The 24,954-nt window shown below is 40.0% G+C and overlaps 1 protein-coding gene across 1 annotated transcript in view; it reads left to right on the forward strand.

The window, feature by feature from the left end:
- MYO3B (myosin IIIB) overlaps positions 1–24,954 on the forward strand; it is a gene marked incomplete at its 5' end in the record, with an annotated part of 314,537 nt that overhangs the window by 155,290 nt on the left and 134,293 nt on the right. Inside the window, 2 exons of the mRNA XM_081955637.1 lie at positions 12,612–12,689; positions 13,078–13,283. Of these exons, the coding sequence (XP_081811763.1) occupies positions 12,612–12,689; positions 13,078–13,283 (284 nt within the window). The remainder of the gene's footprint in view (positions 1–12,611; positions 12,690–13,077; positions 13,284–24,954) is intronic.

Genomic DNA, 24,954 nt, shown 5'->3' on the forward strand with positions numbered 1-24,954 from the left:
CCCGTTGACTTTGCTTGTCAGAAGGTTGCAAAAGGGGATCACGTGACCCCGGGACACTGCGACAGTCATAAATATGAACCAGCTGCCAATCTTCAGAATTTTGATCACATGATCGTGGGGATCCTGCAATGATTGTAAGTGTGAAAAACAAGCCATAAGCCACTTTTTCAATGCCATGGTAACTTCAAATGGCCAGTAAATGAACTGTTGTAAGTTGAAGACTATCTGTATATTAGAGGGGCCGAAATGCTTTTTTTTTTTTTGCTATTGATATTTGTTTTCAAAGCTATTGAGTTTTAACCAATGATGGGGTTCAAATAATATAACAACCGGTTCTCTGCCCTAATGACCAGCTGCGTAGGCATGGCTTGTTGGTCATGTGACCATGTGGGCATGGCCAACTCAACATCACTCACATCGATGGGCGCTTCGCCTTAGCTGTTACAATGTAATAAGGGTTAACCGGAGAGGCAGTTTCTGTAAGCAGGGCAATAAAGATTAGGCTAGAAACAACACCAGGATGTTTCCTTCCTGCCTTCCTTACAGGATTAGCCCTGTAAAGTGGAAAAAAACAAAAGGAGATTTCTTCCAACAATCAGTTCTCTGAACTGCTTAGAAAGTTAACAACTGGTTCTCCCCGAACAGGTGCAAACTGGCTGAATCCCACCAATGGACTTGTAACATTTGAATTGTTTAATTTTGGTTATTTGTCACATTACTATTAGAAAAGATGTTTTGCTTATTTTTCGTCTATAGGAGAATAATCTTCATTGCCATTTCCTTTCTTTTTATTTGCTGTCTTTTTTTTTCTTGCTCTCGCTTATTAGTTGCACACAGAAAAATTAACATGTAATCTCACCGGCTGGAAATGATGTATTAATACTGTAATCATACATGGGCTTTTAAGCAGTTCCTCTCCTGACCACAGCACTATCACAAAATTAGCCGAATGTTATCAATAGTGGAGGACAGAACATTGATAAAAGGTCAGATTTCTGTTTTTAAGTGAAACAGACATTTGACATAAAGTAACATTGACATTCTTTTCAGATTTCTTCATAGCATATGGTTTTACATTCTCTTCATTCATTTTCATGTTTAAGTTTGGTGAATTTGGTAGACAGTATTCCATCAAAGTAGGTTAAAGTCCCAAGGCCATCCTCCAATTATTTGATTGAATGTGAAATTACATAAGTCTTTTCCTATAACATGACAGAGTTTCTCCTCCTCCACCCACTTCTCCTCTGAATTCTCAGCAGTGGAAGTCACCGAAGTTCTACTGTAGCTGGAGTGTTCCTTCTGTTACCAATTAAAATAAAACAAAACAAATGTTTCATCTTTGTATAAACTGCCTTAACTATCCTCAAAGATTGTTGCCTCCTCCATCAGATTAAATGAAGAAGGTAGGGTCACTGCATGTTGGAACATCTAAAAGGACATAGAAGGTGAAGTTATATCTGATTTCATTAAACAATACCGAGAAAGCAAGAGAACTAAACCAGTGGTGGGATTCAATTTTTTTTGCTACCGGTTCTGTGGCCGGTAGGGGAAGGTTACTCCAAAATCTCCCTTCCATCCCCATTCCAGGGGAAGGAGACTGTAAAATCTCCATTCCCTCTCCACTTCAGGGGAAGGTTACTGCAAAATCCTCATTTCCTCCCGATCAGCTGGGACTCGGGAGGCAGATAATAAATAGGGGCGGGGCCAGTCAGAGGTGGTATTTACCAGTTTTCCTAGCTACGCAAAATTTCCACTACCGGTTCTCCAGAACTAGTCAAAGGCTGATGAATGCCACCTCTGAACTAAACACAGAATTGCTCTTTTTGCTGGCAGATCTGTAATGTCTATTGTTTCTAATTTTACCCTATTTTTTCCAGAGCCAGACTCTTTCTTCCGTATTGATATGTAGGCCCACACATAAAAAATGATAAACTGAAAAATGGGAATTAAGCAACAACATGAAATAAGATTGAAGCATCTTTGAATCATTATCTTTCTTTGGTCATTTTGTACAAATTAGAAAGTGCTGTCAGCTGTTGTCCTCATTCACCAACGAAAGGAGTTGTCTTCTTTTTGATGAGATACTGGTAGTTCTTGACTTACAACTACAATTGTGACTGGAATTTCAGTTGTAAATCAGTATGGTGTAAGTTGATTGTGACCAGACTTGATTTTTAATGAGCTTTTTTACAGTGGTCACACAGCAAATTGTTAAGTGAATCACAAAGTCATTAAATGATTCCAGCTATTCCAAGGGATGTTTTTGCTGAAAACTTGTAAAAATGTCACAAATCATAATCATGTGACTGCAGGAAATGGCAGCCTGTCATAAATGCGAGCCCATTGAAAAGCACCTGAATTGTGATCACATGACCATGGGGGAAGTGTGATAGTCATAAGTGAGAGTACAGGTCCTAAGGCACTTTTTGCAAGGCTGTTGTATCTTTGAACCATCCTTAAATGAATGACGGTTAAGTTGAAGACTGCCTGTAATGTAGAGCAGCCTACTTCTAGAGGAGTAAAATTGATTACACCTCCCTCCCTTTCCTAAATAACCCTTCCCTTCTGCCATCTTTGCTGTTGCAAAGTGAGTTGTCCTTAACTCTCCGGAGAAAAGTTGGAGTGGGACAGTGAACTGAGAGGGAGAGAGTAAGTCAATGTCTCTGTGTGTGAAAATCGGGTCTTTCAATTAGCAGAGACTAACCGGATCTAAAAAAAATCCTTGAGACAGGGAAGTAATTGTTGGTGTGTAGACTTAAAAATAGAAGAATAAATAAAAAAGTAAACCATATAGCTTTTAGCCCAAAGAGACCAGTCTTCCTGAATGCTGTCATCTGGAGATTAAAAGAACCTTAGAAGATAATATGGACAGAGGTGTATTCAGCCAGTTCGGTAGTGGAAATTGTGGGTAGGCCTGCCCACTGACCCTGGCTCTATGCCTTCCTATTTAGGCACATTTTTGAGGCTGGGTGCATGCGCGGAAGGCGCATGTACGAGTAAAGCACATATGCAGAAGGCTGGGCGCATGCGTGGAAGGGGCACTTGTAGGGGGCAAATTGGTGGCAACAAAATGTGAAACCTACTGCTGAATACGGAGTGATATTATAACACTAATATGGAGTTCAGCATGGAATCCTTTTCCCTCTCTCCTCTATAGAAAAAGGTTGCACATTTCTGTTCAGAAATATCTCCCTCGCTTCTTTCCCTTGAGATGTGAATTTAGAAGGTTGACATTTCCTTGGTTATGTGACCTACATTTCTCATTGCCCATGCTGAGGCAGCATTTCTTTCCTCTGGCCTTACATGGGACTTTTCTGTCATCACTAAAAATGCCTTGCAGAGGGCCTTTTTAAAAAACATTTTCATTTGAAATCTGTTTTGTTCTCTGGGGGTGGGGGGGTGGGGAACAGCAACTATTCTCAGTTTTGAAGAAAAAAATATATTTTATTTTTCCAGATTTCCCCCCTCCTTCTCCCCTCTCTGTATCAGCCTGTCTCTTTCCTGGCACTGTATCAAAGAGTCTGATCTTAAATCCACTCCCACTCTTGTAATTCTCCTGAGTGCTTCTTTCTTCTCCTAGCTGTTTTGCATGCACTCCTCAAGGTAAGGCATAGCATTCCTATTTGGAGATCAGCCATCATTTCCACTCCTTAATGCTATGGGTGGGTGACCTTGGGGGACATGGGGAAGAGACTCTGCCTAGGAAACAGTAAGATAAGAGAGGTAGGAACCCTCAGTGGCTTAAAGATCAGAGGAAGAAGGTTCTTAGCAGTGGTGGGTTCCTGCCGGATCGCACCGGATCGCGCGTGCTCCCTTTCGGCGCTAAACCAGGATCGCGCGCGCTCCCTTTTGGCGCTAAACCAGGATCGCGCGCGCTCCCTTTCGGCGCTAAACCCGGATCGCGCGCTCCCTTTTGGCGCTAAACCCGGAAGTACGGTCTTGCCCCGCCCCTGGCGACGCGACGACGCTTGCCTGCGCTCCACCAGCTCGGCTGGGAACGGAGACGTTTCTCTGCTCAGCAATGTCTTCAGTGGAGTGGTGGCAGCCTCGCAGGCTGAGCCTGCGTCCCTTTCAGGCGCTCCGCTCCGCTGAGGAAATGTCTCCGTTCCCAGCCGAACTGGTGGAGTGCAGGCAAGCGTCGTCGCGTCGCTAGGGGCGGGGCAAGAATGTACTTCCTGGTTTAGTGCTGAAAGGGAGCGCGCAATCCGGGTTTAGCGCCAAAAGGGAGCGCGCGCGATCCTGTGCGATCCGGCAGGAACCCACCACTGGTTCTTAGGAAGGACTCGCCCCAGGGGTGGTATTCACTTACCTTCCCTACCGGTTTGCAAATGTGAGTGTGCACGTCCGTGCATGCACTCAGCTTTCCATGCATGTGCTTTGGTTAAAAAAAGTGCCTAAATGGGGTGTCATAGAGCTGGGGCAGGTGGGCAGGGCCAGCCACGATTTCCGCTACCGGTTCAGGTGAACCGGTCCGAACTGGCAGAATACCACTGACTCGCCCTAATTGTCACGATGTTAAAAAGTTTGCTAGGCCTGAACTGCCTAAACTGACATTCAAGAGTTAAACTAAGAAAGCTTTATTGCGCAGGTCATAAAACAAAATGTTATCTGAAAGTGATTTATTGCGCACGCGTTACACATTCCAAAAATTCTTCTCTTCTTTGTTCGGCAGCCAACTTTGGCAGACAGAGCTTTCATTATCAAAATGTAACCATTAGTTATTTTCTGTTTCATTTACTTTTATTATTTTATTATTAAAAGTTTGTTTATTAATTAGAATATTTTTAAAGACTTTTACTTTTCTCAATATCTCAAAAGATATGCGGAAGGGAATCAGCCACGGTCCATTGATCTCAGATATCAGGCGTTTTTTTCCCCCTGACAACTTGGTAGCAGAGTTTTGGTTTTGATGATACCAGCTGAGATGGTTACAATTTATGGCTGTATTTTCCCTTCATGCTATCTAAAGATAACCGACTAAGGCTAATTAGCCATGTCAAAGAAGAGAAAGAAAAGAAAAAAACACGGACATGGAAAGCGCTCGAAAGAATCCATTCCCTCGGACACAGAGGAGCAAGATTCTTCAGGTGCCGAGCCAGATGTGGGGGAAGGAGTTACAGAAGGCAAGATCCACGGACTGAGGTCAGTAAATCTTCCTCATTATCAAGATACAATTAATGAACGGCAAAAGTCTAAACGGCAACTGCCGGCAGAGAAAAAATCCTCCCACGCAGAAAGCAAAGTTTATGAAATCTCCCCAGATGATGAGCAAGAAATGCAAAGCTATCTTGATCAAATAGAACGTTTCGAAAGACATGCTAGGGAGGCGCGAGTGTGTTTTGAAGAGATAAGGCGAAGTAGGAGAAGCTCCCCCACTCCCAAAATGTCTAAGGATGCCATCTTGTCTTCAAAACAACAGCCTAAGACACACCCCACAGAGTTCATTGGTCAATTAGAACAAAGAGACATGTACACGTCACCGAGGTCACGTGGTCCCTTTGAGTCAACTGAACTTCCGCATACGTATAGAAAGGTGAGGCAGCCAAGAAGTGAAGCTGCACTGCCATCTGCTGGCGGAGAAAAATCATTACAGCAAAAGATGATGAGGTTTAAAGAATTAGCTATGAGTTTTACAGAAGCCCAAACTTTGCCCTCAAAGGTTAAGTCTTCAACACCCCCTGGCGGCGTTGAATCCTCCCTAGATGGAAAAAGGCAAAGCCAAAGGCGAATTCGAGGAAGCCAATTTGATGTTGCCACGCAAAGGCCAATGATGCAACCCCAGCATCCCCTGGTTCAACAACCAGATTTGCAACCAGAGCAACAAATTGTTCCTCAGCAGGTATTCACAGTCACCCCCTTGACTGGTGAGTCCAAATTAAAGGAGTCAGGAGAGAATTATAAAGCCTGGGTCAGTGAAATTGCGCTCTTGCTTCGAAGAGAAGGCACATATTCCATGGTTTTTAATCCTCCCCCTCAGCCCTGGACACCTGTGATAAGAGACCTCGAAAACAGAGGAATCACGACTTTACTCATGTCAATGGAAATTGAGATCCAAGGTATCTTTCCACCTGATGCAACTGCCCAAGAAATATGGGCTATTTTGGAAGATTGCTACAGGCCCGTTTCAATTGAATCCTCATGTTTGCTCATGTCTGAGTTCCATGGTTCGAAGTTGAAACCTGGTGAACGAATTGGTGGACATTTGACCAAACTGAAAAGAATGAGAAGTGAATTGAGACAAAATGGCCATGTAATCGATGATATCCAAATGATTAGCATCATCATTAACTCATTGAATTATGAATGGAAAGATGCTGTTGCAAAGATTAACTACGTGCCTATTGCTCAACGCACAGTTAACCACGTTTGCAGACTTTTAGTGGAAGACGAAGCTATCAGGTTAGCTACCCCACATCTGCAACGGCCCCCAGCATCAAAGGCTCCAGCCAGACGTCCCTTCCGAGGAAGAGGCTACGCTCCAAGGATGCCAAAATGCTACACCTGCAACCATGTGGGACATGACACCCGGGATTGTCCCCAACGAGTTCCGGCTCCCGTCACGTACCAGCCCAGAGGAACAGATTCCAGAGGCAGAGGTAGAGGCGGAAGACAAGGCCGTCGTGGTCCAAGGCGTGATTCACAAGCTCCACTTGTGACACTGGCCATAACCAACGTTCCACAACCTGATCCAAAGTTCGACAGACGTCTTTTGTGGACTTTAGATAGTGGAGCAGCTGTGCACGTTACCCACAGAAGGGAACTTTTCACAGAGATGGGCGAACCAGAGCCCGAGTATCGAGAACTGTATTCCTTCACCAACCACACTTGCAAGGTCATGGGAAAAGGAACTGTTTACATTGAAGAACTCGATACACACATCCCTGATGTTTATTACATACCTTCAGCAACCAGTAATTTGCTTAGTCAAAGTCACTTGTCCAGAGATTTAAAGTTCCAGGTTCACCACCTCGAAAAAGCAAGTTACTTAGTTAAAGATGGTGATATTATTGCTGAAACTATGCTGATTGGTGGTGTTTATTACTTAAAGCCAAAGCCTAAAGGGCAAGCACAGGCAAGTATGCAAACTCCAAAAAGGCACAACGTAGACCCAGAGAGAGTTGTCCCAGAGAGAGAAAACGTTACTGTGCCAAAGGCTCCTAAAGCCAACAAACAGAGAAAACAAAAACAGATTGCTCAGAGCAAGCCTGAGGGTCCTCATGAAACTGTTAATGTTGAGAATTCACTAACTGGTAAACCTTTGCATTCCAGGTGTATTCACAAGTGGCACAGAAGTTTGGGGCATGCCAGTTTCCGTGTTCTTAGAAAAATGCCGGAGTTCGCAAAAGGTTTGGATCTAAAGGGGTGTAAGGTGTTTTTGGATTGTGCGGTTTGCAAAAAGGCTAAATCCAAGGCGGCTGCAATTCCCAAACACGCTACACGCCTGTCAACACGCATTTTTGATTTGGTACACACTGACATAGTGGGTCCTTTCCCACCAACACTTGGTGGCAGAAAGTATTTTTTAACAATTGTAGATAATCATTCTAGATATGGATTTGTATATCCTATGAGAGAGAAATCTGAGACCTTTCAGATCTTTAAAGACTTTGCAGCATTTGTTTCTACACAATACCAAGTTCGCATCGCCAGAATCCAGAGTGACCGTGGTGCAGAATTCATGTCTCAGCGTTTCCAGGACTGGATGCGTAAGAATGGAATTCTTCATCAGACATCTGCTCCATATACACCGGCTCATAACGGAGTCGTAGAAAGAAGACAAGGGGTTCTACAAACCATGATGCGTTGTCTTCTAGAAGATGCCAATCTCAGTAACGCATACTGGGGTGAAGCAATCAAATATGCAAATTACATTGTCAACCGTACTTGGAGCAGTGTAATCAATCAAACTCCTTTCTACATGCTGTATGGCTACAAGCCTGATCTCAAGAACCTCCACATTTTTGGTTCATATGCTATGGTGAACACTCCCTTAAGTCAAAGAAGAAAGGGAGGTACAGTAGCAAAGAGACTGAGATTTATGGGTATTGATGATAATTCAAAATGGTACAAATTCATTGATACTAAACATGTGATTGTCATTTCACAATCTGCTAATTTTGAGGAAGACATTGGCTGGTCCAGGATTCATTCCAATGACCCTGAAGTTTATTTTCCTAGAGATGGTGTTCCAGATGCCACGCAGCCTGATGACAATTCGCAGGCAGATATTCCTTCTACCAGTTCTTCACAACCTGATGTTCCGTCTTCGCAAGCCGCGGATGCTGATGCTAGCGACGAACGTGAGGACGAGGATGATGATGAAGAAGAAGAAGACTGGACTGATGTTCCTAGACGCTCCAAGAGGGCCACAAAAGGAATCCCTCCACAACGTTATTCATGGCAACTGACAAAAACACCAGTACCTTTGATTTGCAAAGTTACTCTTCCTCCTGAGACATTCACACAAATCAAACAGCTTCCTGATTCAGAACAAGACAAATGGTATGATGCAATGCAGGATGAAATGGACAGTTTAAAGAAACTTAATGTATTCACACCTGCAAAACCTCCAGCAAACAAGAAAGTCATTGGCACCCGATGGGTCTACAGAATCAAGAAGAAACCAAATGGTGAGTCTTTATACAAAGCCAGACTGGTAGCTCAGGGTTTCGCTCAACGTTATCCTGAGGACTACACAAACACTTACTCACCAACAGTCAGAACTGAAAGTGTAAAAATTGCTTTAACCACTGCAACTATTCTTGGTTTAGAAGTTTTTCAATTTGATGTGGACACAGCTTATCTACATGCAGACCTAGATGAAGAGATCTACGTGAGAAGCCCTCCAGGATTCCGAAAGCAAGAAGGGGATACCTGGTTCCTGAACAAAAGTCTTTATGGTCTGAAACAGTCAGGTTTAATGTGGTATTTATGTCTTACTGACAAACTAAATTCAATGGGCTTTATTAAGTCCGAAACTGATGAATGCGTGTTCACAAAAGGATCTAACAATGCATATGAGATAATTCTTGTTTATGTTGATGATATTGTTTATATTGGTCCAAATAAGAAAATGAGTGAGATTTTTGCCAAAAGTTTGCAGAGATACTTCACACTAAAATCTTTAGGACACATTAGCACTTATTTAGGTGTTCAAATTGAAAAGACACAGAAGGGGTTTAGTCTTTCACAAGAGGAGAAAATTGACCACATTCTACATCATTGCAACATGAAAGATGCTAGCACAACAAAGACACCCATGCAAACAGATTTTCACAACTTAACACATGAACCAAGTCCTGAGTTCGAGGATCAAACACTTTATCGTTCAGTCATTGGTTCACTATTATACATTAGTAGTTGGACCAGACCTGACATCGCACTTAGTGTTAATCTTTTATCACGACACGTAGGTAAGGCAACACAATTTCATTGGTCATGCATTAAGAAGTTGTTGAAATACCTGAAACACACTAAACACATGAAGTTATTGCTAGAACCAACACACACTGATCAACCAAAGTTGATTTGTTTTGTTGATTCCGACTGGGCGAGCGACAAGAAGTCACGTAAAAGCACTTCTGGTTACATGATGTTCCTAAATGGTTGTCCTGTTTACTGGCAAGTGAGAAAACAGAGTTTTGTTTCATGTTCATCTACTGAAGTTGAATATGCTTGTGTTTCAGATGCTTGTAATTCTCTAACGTGGTTTGATGCTTTGATCACAGATATCTGGACACGTCCGATTCGACCAATCACCGTGATGGAAGATAATGTATCTGTTGTTTATATTTCTGAGTCACATTTTACAGGTTCTAGGTCCAGACACATTGACATTCGTTATCAAAACACAAAGCAATTAGTTAAGCAAGGTTTTGTTAAATTGCAATATGTTTCTACACATGATCAGATTGCAGACATGCTTAACAAACCACTCGCCGCAAATCAACACGAATATCTGCGAAAGAAGATGTGCCTTAATTGATGATTTGATGATGTCAGCCCAGACTAGCAAAAGAAGGGGTGTCACGATGTTAAAAAGTTTGCTAGGCCTGAACTGCCTAAACTGACATTCAAGAGTTAAACTAAGAAAGCTTTATTGCGCAGGTCATAAAACAAAATGTTATCTGAAAGTGATTTATTGCGCACGCGTTACACATTCCAAAAATTCTTCTCTTCTTTGTTCGGCAGCCAACTTTGGCAGACGGAGCTTTCATTATCAAAATGTAACCATTAGTTATTTTCTGTTTCATTTACTTTTATTATTTTATTATTAAAAGTTTGTTTATTAATTAGAATATTTTTAAAGACTTTTACTTTTCTCAATATCTCAAAAGATATGCGGAAGGGAATCAGCCACGGTCCATTGATCTCAGATATCAGGCGTTTTTTTCCCCCTGACACTAATGAATCAAGCAGGTAAAAGTGCCGGCAAGAAGATGTACTGACTTACAACTGAAATTCTAGTCGCGTTTGGGGTTGTAAGTCAAGGACTACCTGTATCTGATCAAAAATGCATCAACAGACTTGTAAAATTCTGTTAATGTAGCCTTTCAATAAAGTAGTATTAGCTCATCTAGTCATGTTCCCTGTCTAGTTTACCAGGTAGGGCTGTCAAAGCCTCTGTTCGTAGCCCCTTTGAGAATATTAGCCTGGATCAGACATGGACTTAGGAAACAGGATGTGAAGTGGTGGCCTCTGGGCTTAAAGCAGGTGCTAAAAATTCTGCACAAAGGCTTCACATATTCTTAGGTTAACCACCTGTTCGTAGCAGATGGCATGCCACCACAATGTGTGGGTGTGTGCTGAAATGTTTCTAAGCACCATGTGAACAGGGAGCAGATTGTCTTATTTCATTTGGATGATGCAATGAAACAAAGCAGCTTTTGATTGGCAACTAGCACTAGAGGAGAATTCATTCACAAAGTCTGATGCATGTATTTATTTTTAATTTAGAACAGCTGTAGTGTTAGCCTAAATGAAGGCATGTGACAGTGTGCTTGCTATTTCATGTATTTGAAGCCCTTTAAAAGGTTTTTTTTTAATTTAGAAAAGTGATAATTTGACAGGAAGAACCAACTAATGGCATGAAGCAATAGAAAAACTACTCCAAAAGGAAATAAAAATGTTAACGTTCTAGGACAAGGCAATGTGAGAAGGCAATAGATATGTCTCCATATTGTTTAATCCTGCTATGATTCATCACGCAGTGCATTATTGATCATGATAACAGTCTACATCTTTGAATCTTAATGGGGGGAAAACTTTTGAAACCATATTCTGAATTACAAAGTGCAGTGGTGGATTAAGACTCACCGGTGCCCTAAACGCTGACAAATCTTGGTGCCCACTCTCCTTTGTACATACAGTACAAATGAAGCCAAGCTTCATTGGTGTTTTTTTTCCTTTCTCAACTTTGTGGTGCCTCTTTTGGACCTGGTGCCCTAAGCACGTGCTTAGTCTGCTTAATGGTTAATACACCACTGACAAAGTGGCATATCGTTACTTTTATTTCCAGATTGTTAGTGTGTGCCCTGCATGAGCTATGAACCAGGAGATGGTATCAGTAGACTTGAAGACACCCTGAGATATTTTTTTTATAAAGACACCCCGCCCCCAAAATAAACCTTGAAGAGAAAAACTCTAAAGGGATGAAGACACAAGATAGTTCAGTGAAACACAAAAGTGCTAACTGGCCACAGAACAGGAGCTGGAGTGGATCAGAGTGTTTGGAATCCTGAACAGGGATTATCTTATCCTACAACGTTTACTTCTAGAGCCCACTTGTTTTGTATAATTGTGACCTAGGTAAATGAATATTGCATCTGTTGTTATGTTTGATATTGGTTCTGACAATAAACCAATCAGTTTGTCCTTTTTTCCCCTCTGATGCATAGTGAAAAATACATAGATTTTTCACATAAATATATACTGTACATAGATACATATACAGTATATGTGTACATAAAACTTATCCTGCTATTGAAATGGGATAGTTTACCAGGTTTTGTTGTTTGAAGAGTTAATTTCAGTGAATAAATGGACTCTATTAAAACAAAGGCATTGGGACCAAAATTTATATCTGTCTATATCTTCTACTTTCTTTTTTAAAGTCAACCTCAGATCTTAGTGTTGGTGGATATGGTCATATAATTTTCCTGGCCACAGCAGCATATCAAGGGCAGCTGCTTTGTCTGATAACTTGGGGATAAAAAGGAGGGACTTGGGGGCATCCAGGGGGTCAGCAGTGGATGTGGAAACAGGTTTCTTGTTGTGGCCCAGCAAGTGTAAGTGTGAAAAACGTGTGTGAGTCCCTTTTTTCAGAGCTTTGTAACTTTGAATGGTGACTAAATGAATGATTGTAAATAGAGGACTACCTTTGTTACACATTGTGGTAGTTGCCAAGCCGGTGATTTTTCTTGAAACAGGAAACTTCTCTACATTCACATTCACATTCTCAAGATGGATGCACAAATAGATTGAACGGATAGAAACAATGTTGGTAAAATAAATTGAAGATACATGTTTCCCAACACATATTTCATATCCAATACACCTAAGCAAAATAACATGGCTCAAGACTTTTTTACTTCTCTGATTTTGGTTTCCAGATTGACACCATGGAAATTATGAGGCACCCTGAGGAAACCACCAACATGAGGAGACAAACTGTGGCTTCCTATTTCAGGGTAGGTAATTTAAATTGTAGTATAATTTCACTGCTTTCCCAACATCTCATTTAAATAATATTGGCAATATTCCTGGAACATACACAAGGCCTACCAGAAGGGATTCTTTTCAAGGGACAAGGCAGGGATGAATGAACATGTCAGCAAATGCCTTAATTATTAAGAAAATTTGAGGAGAGAGAGAGGTCAAAGGAAAACTCTTAAGGCAAAGCTTGTTTGGCAATGACTAACTGGGTAAGAAGAAGGCAGATTTTAAAAGGGGTTCAAACATATTTATGAGCCTGTTTTATCTTATTGGAACACTTAGAAAAAGGATGCCTAGATTTTCATTCCCTTCAAAGAAAATGGAACTCTTGTGCTATATTTTATCATGCTTTCCTTTCCTTAGTATTCTCTGATGGATCTGTTGTCTAAAATGGTGATTGGGCAACCTCACTTTGTTCGCTGCATTAAGCCCAATGATGACAGAGAGGCATTGAAATTTTCTCAAGAGAGAGTCTTAGTTCAGTTACGCTATACCGGCATTTTAGAGACCATCAACATACGTCAACAAGGATATTCTCATCGCATTCATTTTGATGAGTTCGTAAAAAGGTAAGCTATCCATGCTTTATACTAAAGAATTACCCTTAAAAATGGCTTTGGAGTAGGATTGGAGGCTACATTATACAGAGCCTTTTCATCAATCCCTAGATTGTAGAAATTCAGAAAACAGACAGGGATAGAATTATGCGGCTATGTATGTATCATATTTACATGGCTGCCCACCCCACAAAAATGTGAATCAGGGCTGGAGATATGCAGTCAAGAGAAGATAACATTTCAAAAATATTTTCTTCCTCTTTTATAATGTTAAAAACAGTTTTAGGTGGTTTTGATTTTTTAAAAAAAAATCTATATTTGACAATTCCACAAATGGCAAGACACAAATATTGGAAAAGAGAAGGCATTTTTTTTAAAAAAAAAACACAGCACAGGTTAAATTTATCAGTTGTATGATGCGTGTAGATCAGCTTTGTCTTTTATTAGAACATTTGGCAAATTTGTTATCAGGTTTCTTCCCGGTAGGTAGAGAATATATTGATCAGTTAAAATATAACTTCTCTTTTGAATTGAGCAAATCTCCTGGTGAGTTTATGGAGGCATCCACGTAGTTTTCCTGGGTAGTAGATAATATTAGAGAATAGATTTCCACTGCCTTCTACTGTATCTTCTCAAAATTTTCCCATTTGTTCCACGAAGGTCTTCCATTGAACCAGATTCATTTATACTTTTTCTGAAAAATAATTGATATGGCATATAAAATGGAGAAAGAAAAAAATAAGTTTGACAGATACCAAATAATCAGAATGGGGGGAGGGGAAAGCAAAGAGGGGAAAAACTATACATGAAAACATTTTTAAACAACAAGTTAAATCTTGACCACCTTAGCAGTATTGATGAGACTTTTCACTCTTTCATATAAAACAGATGAGAGTAAATGTATTTCATCAATCCAAGGTTTAAAGCAAGTAGTTACAGAATATTTACACTGAAACCATGCATAATAAATCCAGAATTTTTCATATATTCCAATTTTTTGTATAAAGCTCAGCCTTACAATGGCATTCTTGAATCTTCCTTTTCTTCCCAATCCATAACTTGTGAATAGTAAGGTAAAAGGAAACAACTATGGAACAGTCCAATGTCCATGTGATCATACTAATAATTGGCCCCTACCTCTTAATACCTCTTAATAAACATCTTTAAGGTATCCACTAGGAAAAATGCTTTTTTGATTTGGATATAATTAAAGATTAAAGTTGGATATTTAACACTCTTTAAGATCTTAACTCATTGTTACGACACAGGATATTACAACTCCTTGTTCCAATTTTCATGCAAATAACAGGCATCTATCTTCATAATACTCTTCAACCAATCAGTTTAACTACAAACTTGAAGACCTGTTTAATTACCAAGGGCAGACAAAGTCAGGCACATAGTGTCATCTGCAGAGAGTTTGATGGGTCAGAAGATAGATAATTGAATGACTTCTCAAGAGACATTAAGTGATAATAATCTAGAGAGCTACCATCCGTTAGAACAATAATACATTTACAGACCAACTATAAGCCTCGGATACATTGGTTGGTAAAGGTTAGTATGAGATGGAAGAATCATCTCTTTGGCAACAGGAATTCTACCAGCTCCCAGGGCTGTATCTGGACAGATACTGCTGTTTAGGTTTAAAGATAATACCTGTATCAGTTGATGTTCCCAAGACTTAGCATTTCAAGTTTGAGACATACAGTGGGGCAAAAAAGTATTTAGTCAGCGACCAATTGTGCAAGTTCTCCCACTTAAAAAGATGAGAGAGGCCTGTAATTGGCATCATAGGTAGACCTCAACCATGAGAGACAAAATGTAAAAAAAAACCCAAACTATCACATTGGCTGATTTGGAAATAATTTATTTGTAAATTATGGTGGAAAATAAGTATTTGGTCAATATCAAAAGTTCATCTCAATATTTCGTTATATATCCTTTGTTGGCAATGACAGAGGTCAAACGTTTTCTGTAAGTCTTCACAAGGTTGGCACACACTGTTGCTGGTATGTTGGCCCATTCCTCCATGCAGATCTCCTCTAGAGCAGTGATGTTTTGGGGCTGTCGCTGGGCAACACGGACTTTCAACTCCCTCCAAAGGTTTTCTATGGGGTTGAGATCTGGAGACTGGCTAGGCCACTCCAGGACCTTGAAATGCTTCTTAAGAAGCCACTCCTTCGTTGCCCGGGCGGTATGTTTGGAATCATTGTCATGTTGAAAGACCCAGCCACGTTTCATCTTCAATGCCCTTGCTGATGGAAGGAGGTTTGCACTCAAAATCTCATGATACATGGCCCCATTCATTCTGTCCTGTACACGGATCAGTCGTCCTGGTCCCTTTGCAGAGAAACAGCCCCAAAGCATGATGTTGCCACTCCCATGCTTCACAGTAGGTATGGTGTTCTTTGGATGCAACTCAGCATTCTCTCTCCTCCAAACACGACGAGTTGTGTTTCTACCAAACAGTTCTATTTTAGTTTCATCTGATCATATGACATTCTCCCAATCCTCTTCTGGATCATCCAAATGCTCTCTAGCAAACTTCAGATGGGCCTGGACATAGACTGGCTTAAGCAGGGGGACACGTCTGGCACTGCAGGATCTGAGTCCCTGGCGGCGTAGTGTGTTACTGATGGTAGCCTTTGTTACATTGGTCCCAGCTCTCTGCAGGTCATTCACTAGGTCCCCCCGTGTGATCCTGGGATTTTTGCTCACCGTTCTTGGGATCATTTTGACCCCACGGGGTGAGATCTTGCGTGGAGCCCCAGATCAAGGGAGATTATCAGTGGTCTTGTATGTCTTCCATTTTCTAATTATTGCTCCCACAGTTGATTTGTTCACACCAAGCTGCTTGCCTATTGCAGATTCAGTCTTCCCAGCCTGGTGCAGGTCTACAATTTTGTTTCTGGTGTCCTTTGACAGCTCTTTGGTCTTCACCATAGTGGAGTTTGGAGTGTGACTGTTTGAGGTTGTGGACAGGTGTCTTTTATACTGATAACAAGTTCAAACAGTTGCCATTGATACAGGTAATGAGTGCAGGACAGAGGAGCCTCCTAAAGAAGAAGGTACAGGTCTGTGAGAGCCAGAAATCTTGCTTGTTTGTAGGTGACAAAATACTTATTTTCCACCATAATTTACAAATAAATTCTTTCCAAATCAGCCAATGTGATTGTTTGGTCTTTTTTTATATATTTTGTCTCATATAGTTGAGGTCTACCTATGATGCCAATTACAGGCCTCTCTCATCTTTTTAAGTGGGAGAACTTGCACAATTAGTAGTTGACTAAATACTTTTTTGCCCCACTGTAGGTAGTTTTGGACCTTTCAATTCTAAAGATCTTTGGATCTCTGGGAGGACTTGGGGTCAGGTTCCCAGCTACGTTAGTAACTCTAACATGCTTAATTTCCTTCCATTGAATGCAAAAATGGTAATAAATAAAAATAAATAAAAGCAGCAGCAAATTGCTAGGGAAAAATAGATATTCCCACCTACTTGTACTTACATGGCCCTTTTAACATTTCAGCTAGGTGGATTCATTTAGATATAATTGTAGTACATGTCTGCAGCTCATGATAGCATATATGATTTATGAGCAACAATTTTGGAGTTTGCCTGAAGCATGTGTGCGTCACATTGCTGTCACATGATATTTCACGATGTTTTTTCCCTTTGTGGAGCTGGGGTGGGCATATCCTTCACATGACACATCTGGCCCCTGGTCTAAAGGCTAACGGCTGGATCACAGTTATCCAATGGACTTCTGGTTGAGTTAGGTTTAAAAACAGGTATCCTTTGATTCCATTTTGATATTCTGTCACAATATCCACTTTAACTCATACTATTGAGTTAACCAGTTATTGAAATCTGTTTTATGCTATTGCTATTTAATGTCTGTGACCTGATTTTAATTTAAAATAATGGTGTATTTTATTTATTTATTTATTTATTTTATTATTTTATTCTTTTGTTTTATAATTTCTTGAGAATATGCAAAATATACACATGGCATCATTTCCATGATTTACACTTATTTTTATATTGAATTTTACTTCTGCTACATATGCTTGTGTATAAGAAATATATAAAAACATTTCAGAAAAGCAGGCTCAGACTCAAAATGCAATGGCACTTCATCCTTTTTTTGTTAAACAGGCAAGTATAAACAAGAGTTTCGAAATGTCAGTAACACTAAGGATATCAAAGATTTTTCTAAGCCAATGACTTTATATTTTGATCCATTTCAGCAACTTACCAACAAAATAAATGAAGCATTTCCCCCTTGATGTTACTTAATGAATAAGCACATTTCTTAGGAATAGGCAAACTCCTTATCTCTAGTAGCTGCTGTTTTGTAAACCCTTAGCAGGAAAGATGAGTACATAGCACTCGAAGACAGGAAGCAGACAATTAGGGTGAGGTAAATAAAAGCTAAACTTTTGTTTGATGCTTTGCCCATCTGGTTTTCATGAGGTATGAGGCTATTTTATGTGACAAGCCTGGAAGTTACTTTGGAAACACAAAATTTAATTGATACAAATTCTCTTAGCCAGTTATGCTCAAAATCCTTAATTATTTAAACATGTATTTAGGGTCAACCTTGAAACTTTCTTTCAGTGGCATGCTTCAATCTTAAAGAGTTTGATTTTTGTACCTGAGCATATTCAAGTATAGTTTATATAATGACTAAGTGTCTGAGAAGAGAGCCAATTTGGCCTAGTGTTTAAGGCATCAGGCTAGAAATGGGTGGATGATGAGTTCCAGTCCCACCTTAGACACAAAACCAGGTGGGTGATTTTCAGCTAGTCTCTTTCTCTCAGCCCTAAGAAGGAAGGAAGCTAGCTAGGGAAAACAACTTCTGAAAAAACTTGCCAAGAAAACTTCAGGGATTTGTCCAGGCAGTCTCCAAGAATTGAACAAAAGAAAAAAAAGTACTTTGAGATTTGGCATTGTCTTCCTAGTCATCCAGTTAGACTTCTTGTTGCCTGCTTTACTGTTTGGTGGAAAAAGAGGACAGTTGCAGGCAATAGGTGTTGTCATGGGACAACAAAGAAACTACAAGATATCAAGGGCAGGGCTGTGAGTGCTTTGTGATCGTTTCTATATCCTTAAACTAATTTGATGGCCTTAAGGTTGGTAGAAAATACCACCCATAGATTTGAAGTAAGAGTCCTTAAATCTTCAACTACTCAGAGTCTTTTGGGACTGAGCAATGGGCAGCATATAAATTCAACAAATAAATGGATACAATCCTTAAATGGAACAGGAAACTCACTGGCTTCTCTTTTGTCTCAGGCAGCAAAGTGTCTTAGGTTGAGCAAACTTTCCCCCCCTTTATCCAACAATGGACTTCCGGTTTGCGCATTGGGCCGTTTTTCTCCCTCTCTGAAGCCTCCTGAAGCCTCCGGGGGGGGCAGTTTTCACCCTCCCCAGGCTCCTAGAAAGCCATGCGTGCATGCTCATGGTAGCGGGGGCGGTGATTCACATGCGCAGGTGCAGGTGGCACAGTGCGGGGGGGTGTTAAATTATGCGGGTGGGCACATGAGCGAGTGCGATAGCGTGCTCGCTCATGCTTTTAGCACCCGAGGTGAAAAAGTTTCGCCATCACTGTTATAGACTTTTAAAATGACATACATTTGTCTGTATTGGAATTGATTTACATTGTATGCAACTATGCAACTATCGGCTAGCCAGAACAGTGAGAGTTCTTGGGCAGCCTACCATAGATCTTCTTACTTCCTATACCTGACTGCTTCGGAATTCCCCTCTCTATGTTAACTGCCAAACATTTACTGCAGAAACACAGTAGGGTAGGATGCACTGTCTTTATTTATATAGCTGCACATTCACCTACCCTGGGCAGCTTATAATTATTAAACTATGTAACTCTTGGCTATTGAATAACTATCATTATTATAAAGGACCGTCAATTGGAAATTTGGAAAGGTAGCGGCAAGTTTGAGTGACCCTATTCACTCAAAGAATATAATAAATCCTGTGGATCTCTTTAAGTGAGGTCTATGTTCTTTTGGAGTCATTAACATGAATATAACTGAGAACTGAACAATAGTTTTTTCACATAGTTTTTGTTTAATGTTGTTAGATGTTGTTCCTAAGGCATTGTTCTCAAAGAAAGGATGGTTACATCATTTTCTAAATGCACTTACCATATTATACAATAAAACTCATTGAAAGCAGTGGGACTTACCATTACATAAATCCATGTAGGATGGTGAGTTAAATCATCTATTCCTATACAGTTCAACATAATTTATATATTTTTTCTACAGGGATAACATATGTTCAACTAAATATGCAAATGTCCCTCCCTCCCTCCCTTCCTTCCTTCCTTCCTTCCATCCTTCCTTTCTTCCACACACAAATATTTATTTTGTCAATGGAAAGACCAAATACAGAAAATGAAAACATTTTTGCACCAGCATTGTATTTTCAGAAGCATTTTGTTATGCATAAGATCCCTATTTCTTGTTTCATTTTTGTGAAAATGGAAATAGAGGCACTCAGATTTGCATTCTTCCCTTTATTTGTTAATGCTAATGAGACTCATACAAGTGCATCAGGACAAGTCCCATAGCTTTGATCTTGGCTTAAATTTTCCTGGCTTGTGAAATCTCTCAGAAGGGCCATTTATTATAGAACTGAGTGCATATCTTCTGCTGAATGACACTATTCATATGCAAGCAAGTATGTTAAGAGAACATTTACATGATGACAGGTCCATGCAATGTGTTGGGGGAGGGGGCAAGGAGCCCTGCTATCAGGCAGCTGTAAAAATTCAAGATTTGTGGAGTAGGATAAAGTGATAGGGGAAAACACATTATTAGTTGTGGGAGTGTTAGTAATTACATAATTACTAACATCGCCTTTTACAAAGTATAAAATAATTTCTGTTATTTATTCTACTTCCTCGTATCAAAGCAAATTTGTGATGTGCTTTTTAATGTGATTATTATTTCTTCAGATTTTTTTATTTAATTAAACAATTAAAAATAAAATAAAGTACTTAAGGCATCTACAATATAACCATTGTGACCTAAATGATGACTCTTCAAATAGGAAGGGAATATCTTATTTTACAGAAGATGCTGTTTGGTATGAAGGACTGTCAGGAGAAATGAATTCTTTGGGGAAAGTACTTGATCCAAGTCTGATTTAATCTTAAAGAATTCTATGAACAGAGAACCAAAGCCTTCATTTGTCTGAACAGCATCTGAACAATAGAGTGAATTGGCACACCACTCAGGTGATCAGTGTGGTTAAACTACTATAAAATAAAGATTCCCCTCGCACATACGTGCTAGTCATTCCTGACTCTAGGGGGCGGTGTTCATCTCCGTTTCTAAGCCAAAGAGCCAGCACTGTCCAAAGACGTCACCATGGTCAAGTGGCCAGCATGACTAAATGGCAAAGGCGCATTGAATGCTGTTACCTTCCCGCCAAAGGTGGTTCCTATTTTTCTACTTGCATTTTTCCATGCTTTTGAACTGCTAGGTTGGCAGAAGCTGGGGAAAGTAACAGGAGCTCACTCCATTATACAGCGCTAGGAATTCAAACTGCCAAACTGCCAACCTTTTGGATTGACAAGCTCAGCGTTTTAGCCACTAAGCCACCACGTCCCCTTTATAATTACTTAATTACTACTTTGTGTGTGTGTGTGTGTGTGTGTGTGTGTGTGTGTTGCATTTTGTGCTGATAAATAAATAAAGGGAGACTAGTATATATCTATTTCAAGCTATTTAGCTCTCATCAGCTAGCCATACCCTCACTGGGCTGTTTTTACATGTTAGATAGTTGTATTAGACACTAAACCACAAGCTCTCCTCTCTTGTCAGCTGAGCCAAGGAAATAATCTGGGCATACCAGGTGCTTTGACATCACACACACACACACACACACACACACACACACTTTATTCATTTTTGCTATCTTTCTATAGGATACTATATAGCTGTTAGCAATCCAAATCTTCGTGTAGTAAATATTACCTAGAAGGTGGGAAAACATTTGGACCACTGTCCTTGTTTTATTAAATATGCTTCTTATTTATGAAATAATTACCACAATTTTTATGAAATATTTATGAAATAATAATCACAATTGTCTTTATTATTTTATCCCCCTATCCCCACCCCACCCCCCTAGCCGGTCCACAAAGCCAGAAAAGTTAGGGAACTTCGATCTAAGGAACAGATTAAAATCATTTTTAGATGATATTTAAAAGCCTGGGATAATATAGGTACCCAAAAAGCAAGTTTTTCCAAGACAGCCTTCTAGAGACATTTGATAAGGTCTTCTCACTAGTTACTGACTGCCAAATTTGTTTTAAAGGAGGAATAAAGCAGAGAAAAACTTAGACGTACTTAACATATGGAGATGCACACATAAGATTATATTTTAGCTTTCCAGGATCATAGTATAGTACTACAATTGAAATAAATAGGGCTTACTTTGAAGTACATTCTTATGCTATGAATAATGACAGACTATTACATTATTCTGGCCATATGCATCTGATGGCCTTTAGGATGGGGACTGTAAAGTATTTGGTGGTGATGGAAAGCTTCTCCAACCTACTAGAGATTTGAGTAATATTACACTTTCCTCAGGGGTGGGTTGCTGCCGATTTTACTACCAGTTTGCAATGCCTGTGTGTGCATGCACTGTTCAATGTAAATTGTTCTTCGCGCATGCGCAGAACAAGTTAAATGAACTGTGCATGTGCAGTCACTAAAAAACAAAATGGCAGCAGCCCAACAGCAGAGAGGGAACCAGTTCGGGGGCGTGGCAGGCCTGGGTTACTGCCAGTTCTGCGACTCAGGCCTGAATTCCACTGAATTCCGGGAGCAACCCACCTCTGACTTTACTACTAACAAGGAATGTAAAATATGTTTGATAAGAAAAAATTATATATACATAATTCTCAGTAAACATATATACCTATATGCATGTGTGTGTATGAGACAGAGTGTATGGTTATGGTTTCTGGAAGATTGTGCGAATCATGTTTTAATAAACATACTATTTGTCCGTAATGTTCTCTTTCTCAATTCCCCCCTCCCCCCCAAAAAATCCCTATTCATTCTGTTATTGTTCCTTTAAAACATTTTGCTTTCACATGGGGGAATTACCAGATTTTCTTTCATGTTACTTTGTAGACAACATTCTAATCCTATAATGGTGTCTTTGAGATTTTCAGTTGATTCTGTATTTAGTAAATCACTTTCAGTTTGATTGTTCTTCCACCATACAAAGTACTACATGTACATACAAAGTACTACATGTACAGATCTGTCCATAGGTTATGCCTTGGTTTACCTTTTCCAATAAGCAACCAAGTCAGAAGATCATTTAAAAGTAACTCATTAGAGTGCTCTGATAAAGAGGGGTCTCCCTATGAGAAGGAAAAATGGCTTAAATTTACTTTTATGGTTAGCACAACAAAGAATTTCAAAGCAAAAGCTGATTGGTTTAGAAACAGTCATCTGTCCAGTTACAATAAAAGAATGAAAGCATCTAATAATATGTGAGAATCACCATAGAAAAGAGCACTGTGTTCTGAATAAAAATAAAATAAACGTGGGCAAAGGAGCAGTAATGGTATCCTCTTAGGCTGCATCAACAGAGGGATAGAATCAAGATCATGTGAAGTGTTAATACCACTTTATAATGCCTTGGTAAGGCCACACTTGGAATAATGGATCCAGTTTTGGTCACCACGATGTAGAAAAGATGTGGAGACTCTGGAAAGAGTGCAGAGAAGAGCAACAAAGATGATTAGGGAAATGGAGACTAAAACATACGAAGAACGGTTGCAGGAACTGGGTATGTCTAGCTTAAGAGAAAGAAGGACTAGGGGGAGACATGATAGCAGCGTTCCAATATCTCAGGGATTGCCACAAAGAAGAGGGAGTCAAACTATTCTCCAAGGCACATGAGTGTAGAACAAGAAGCAATGGGTGGAAACTAATCAAGGAGAGAAGCAACTTAAAACTGAGGAGAAACTTCCTGACAGTTAGAACAATTAATCAGTGGAACAGCTTGCCTCCAGAAATTGTGAATGCCCCAACACTGGAAGTCTTTAAGAAGATGTTGGATAGCTATTTGTCTGAAACAGTATAGGGTTTCCTGCCTAGGCAGGGGGTTGGACTAGAAGACCTCCAAGGTCCCTTCCAACTCTGCTATTGTATTGTATTGTATTGTATTGTATTGTATTGATTATGGTATGATGCACAAGATAGAATGGTATGCTTCGAAAGAGACACTTAGCTGGTTGCTGCAAAAAAAAAGTGTTTCTAAGTTTTATAAACTCAAAAATATTGTTGGACTTATGGCACACGCAAGCATAGTATAGGCACTCATTGACCTTCAACCATAATGGAGCCTGCCCATTATGATCGCAATTTGTGGCAGTCATTAAGCAAGGTGCCTATATGATCTATGACTGTAATCCCTGTTCTCACTGTTGCATCCTTAAGCAGAGTATGGAGTGCCTGTGTGTGTGTGTGTGTGTGTGTGTGTGTGTGCCCTGAAAAGTCCAGCACAGGGCCAGGCCCACATTGCAATCACTCTCCAATTCACAGGTGGGCTGCCTGCACCTCCCAGGGCCACTTCCATCCCCTGAGGCACCTGTGTTTTTCTTCCACCCCAGTGGAGCCCTGTAGGCCACAGGCCTGTTTCCTGCATTGCTGTGGCCTTGCATGTCTTGGGCCCACACCCTTCTCCACAACCCACATTATGGCTGGGTCCAATTTTCTTTTAAAAGTCTGTGAGCCATTACACTGTCTTTCTACACGGAGGCCATGTGGCACCATACATGAAGTAGGGCCTATTTTGGGGGGGGGGGGTTCAGTCACAATTCAACTTCACTGTACTGTACAGGGAGGCTGAAGGGTGACTCTGCCATCTACCCTTGCAAGTGGGAGAAGACAATATTTGAGTGGTACGATGAGCAGAGTCAATTGCTTTTAACTTCACCATTCATTCTCTTTTTTAAAAAAATGTAGAGGCAGAATCTTTTTTTTTGCCTTTGATTGCATTCTCGCTCTCTCCTCTACTTCCCTTCCCTCACCAATAATTCCTATGTAATGAAGATGGATATGGAAGTCATTTTTACTATAAACTAATTGTAGCCTTGACACACATTGAGTGAATCTGTGCTGTTATCTTTCAGTGTCACCAATCTGCTCAAAAAATAATTTAAAAAAGCAATAGTACCTGAAATATTGATGTATTAACGCTTTAAATGAACATTAGCTTTAAGGCTGTTGAAGAAAGAATGTTATTAAGTAATTTGGAGCATCCCCATTAAATTTAGCAAGTTGATGCTCCCGACATTACCTTAGAATTGATATTAAAACACATGCTTTTTAAAGAAAAAAACACTTGCCCTTAGCTTTTAATGTCTCCAATAGAATTTCAAAATAAATGAAATTTATTGAAATCTTGAAATTAGTTAAGCCTAAATATGGTCATATATATCACATGCCAAACATATATTATGGCATTCTGCTGATTTACACACACATAAATCACTTTTACAAAGTCAAGGGAAATGAATGAAGATGAGTTGGCTGTGAAGAAACATTTTAAGTTTTCTTATTGTGGTCCGGTAAGATTTAGATTTAATGGGAGCACTGACCCTTTCTAATCCAATTAAAA

This window comes from Natrix helvetica, assembly GCF_964273705.1.
Source record: "Natrix helvetica genome assembly, chromosome: 1".
Lineage (NCBI taxonomy): Eukaryota > Metazoa > Chordata > Lepidosauria > Squamata > Natricidae > Natrix > Natrix helvetica.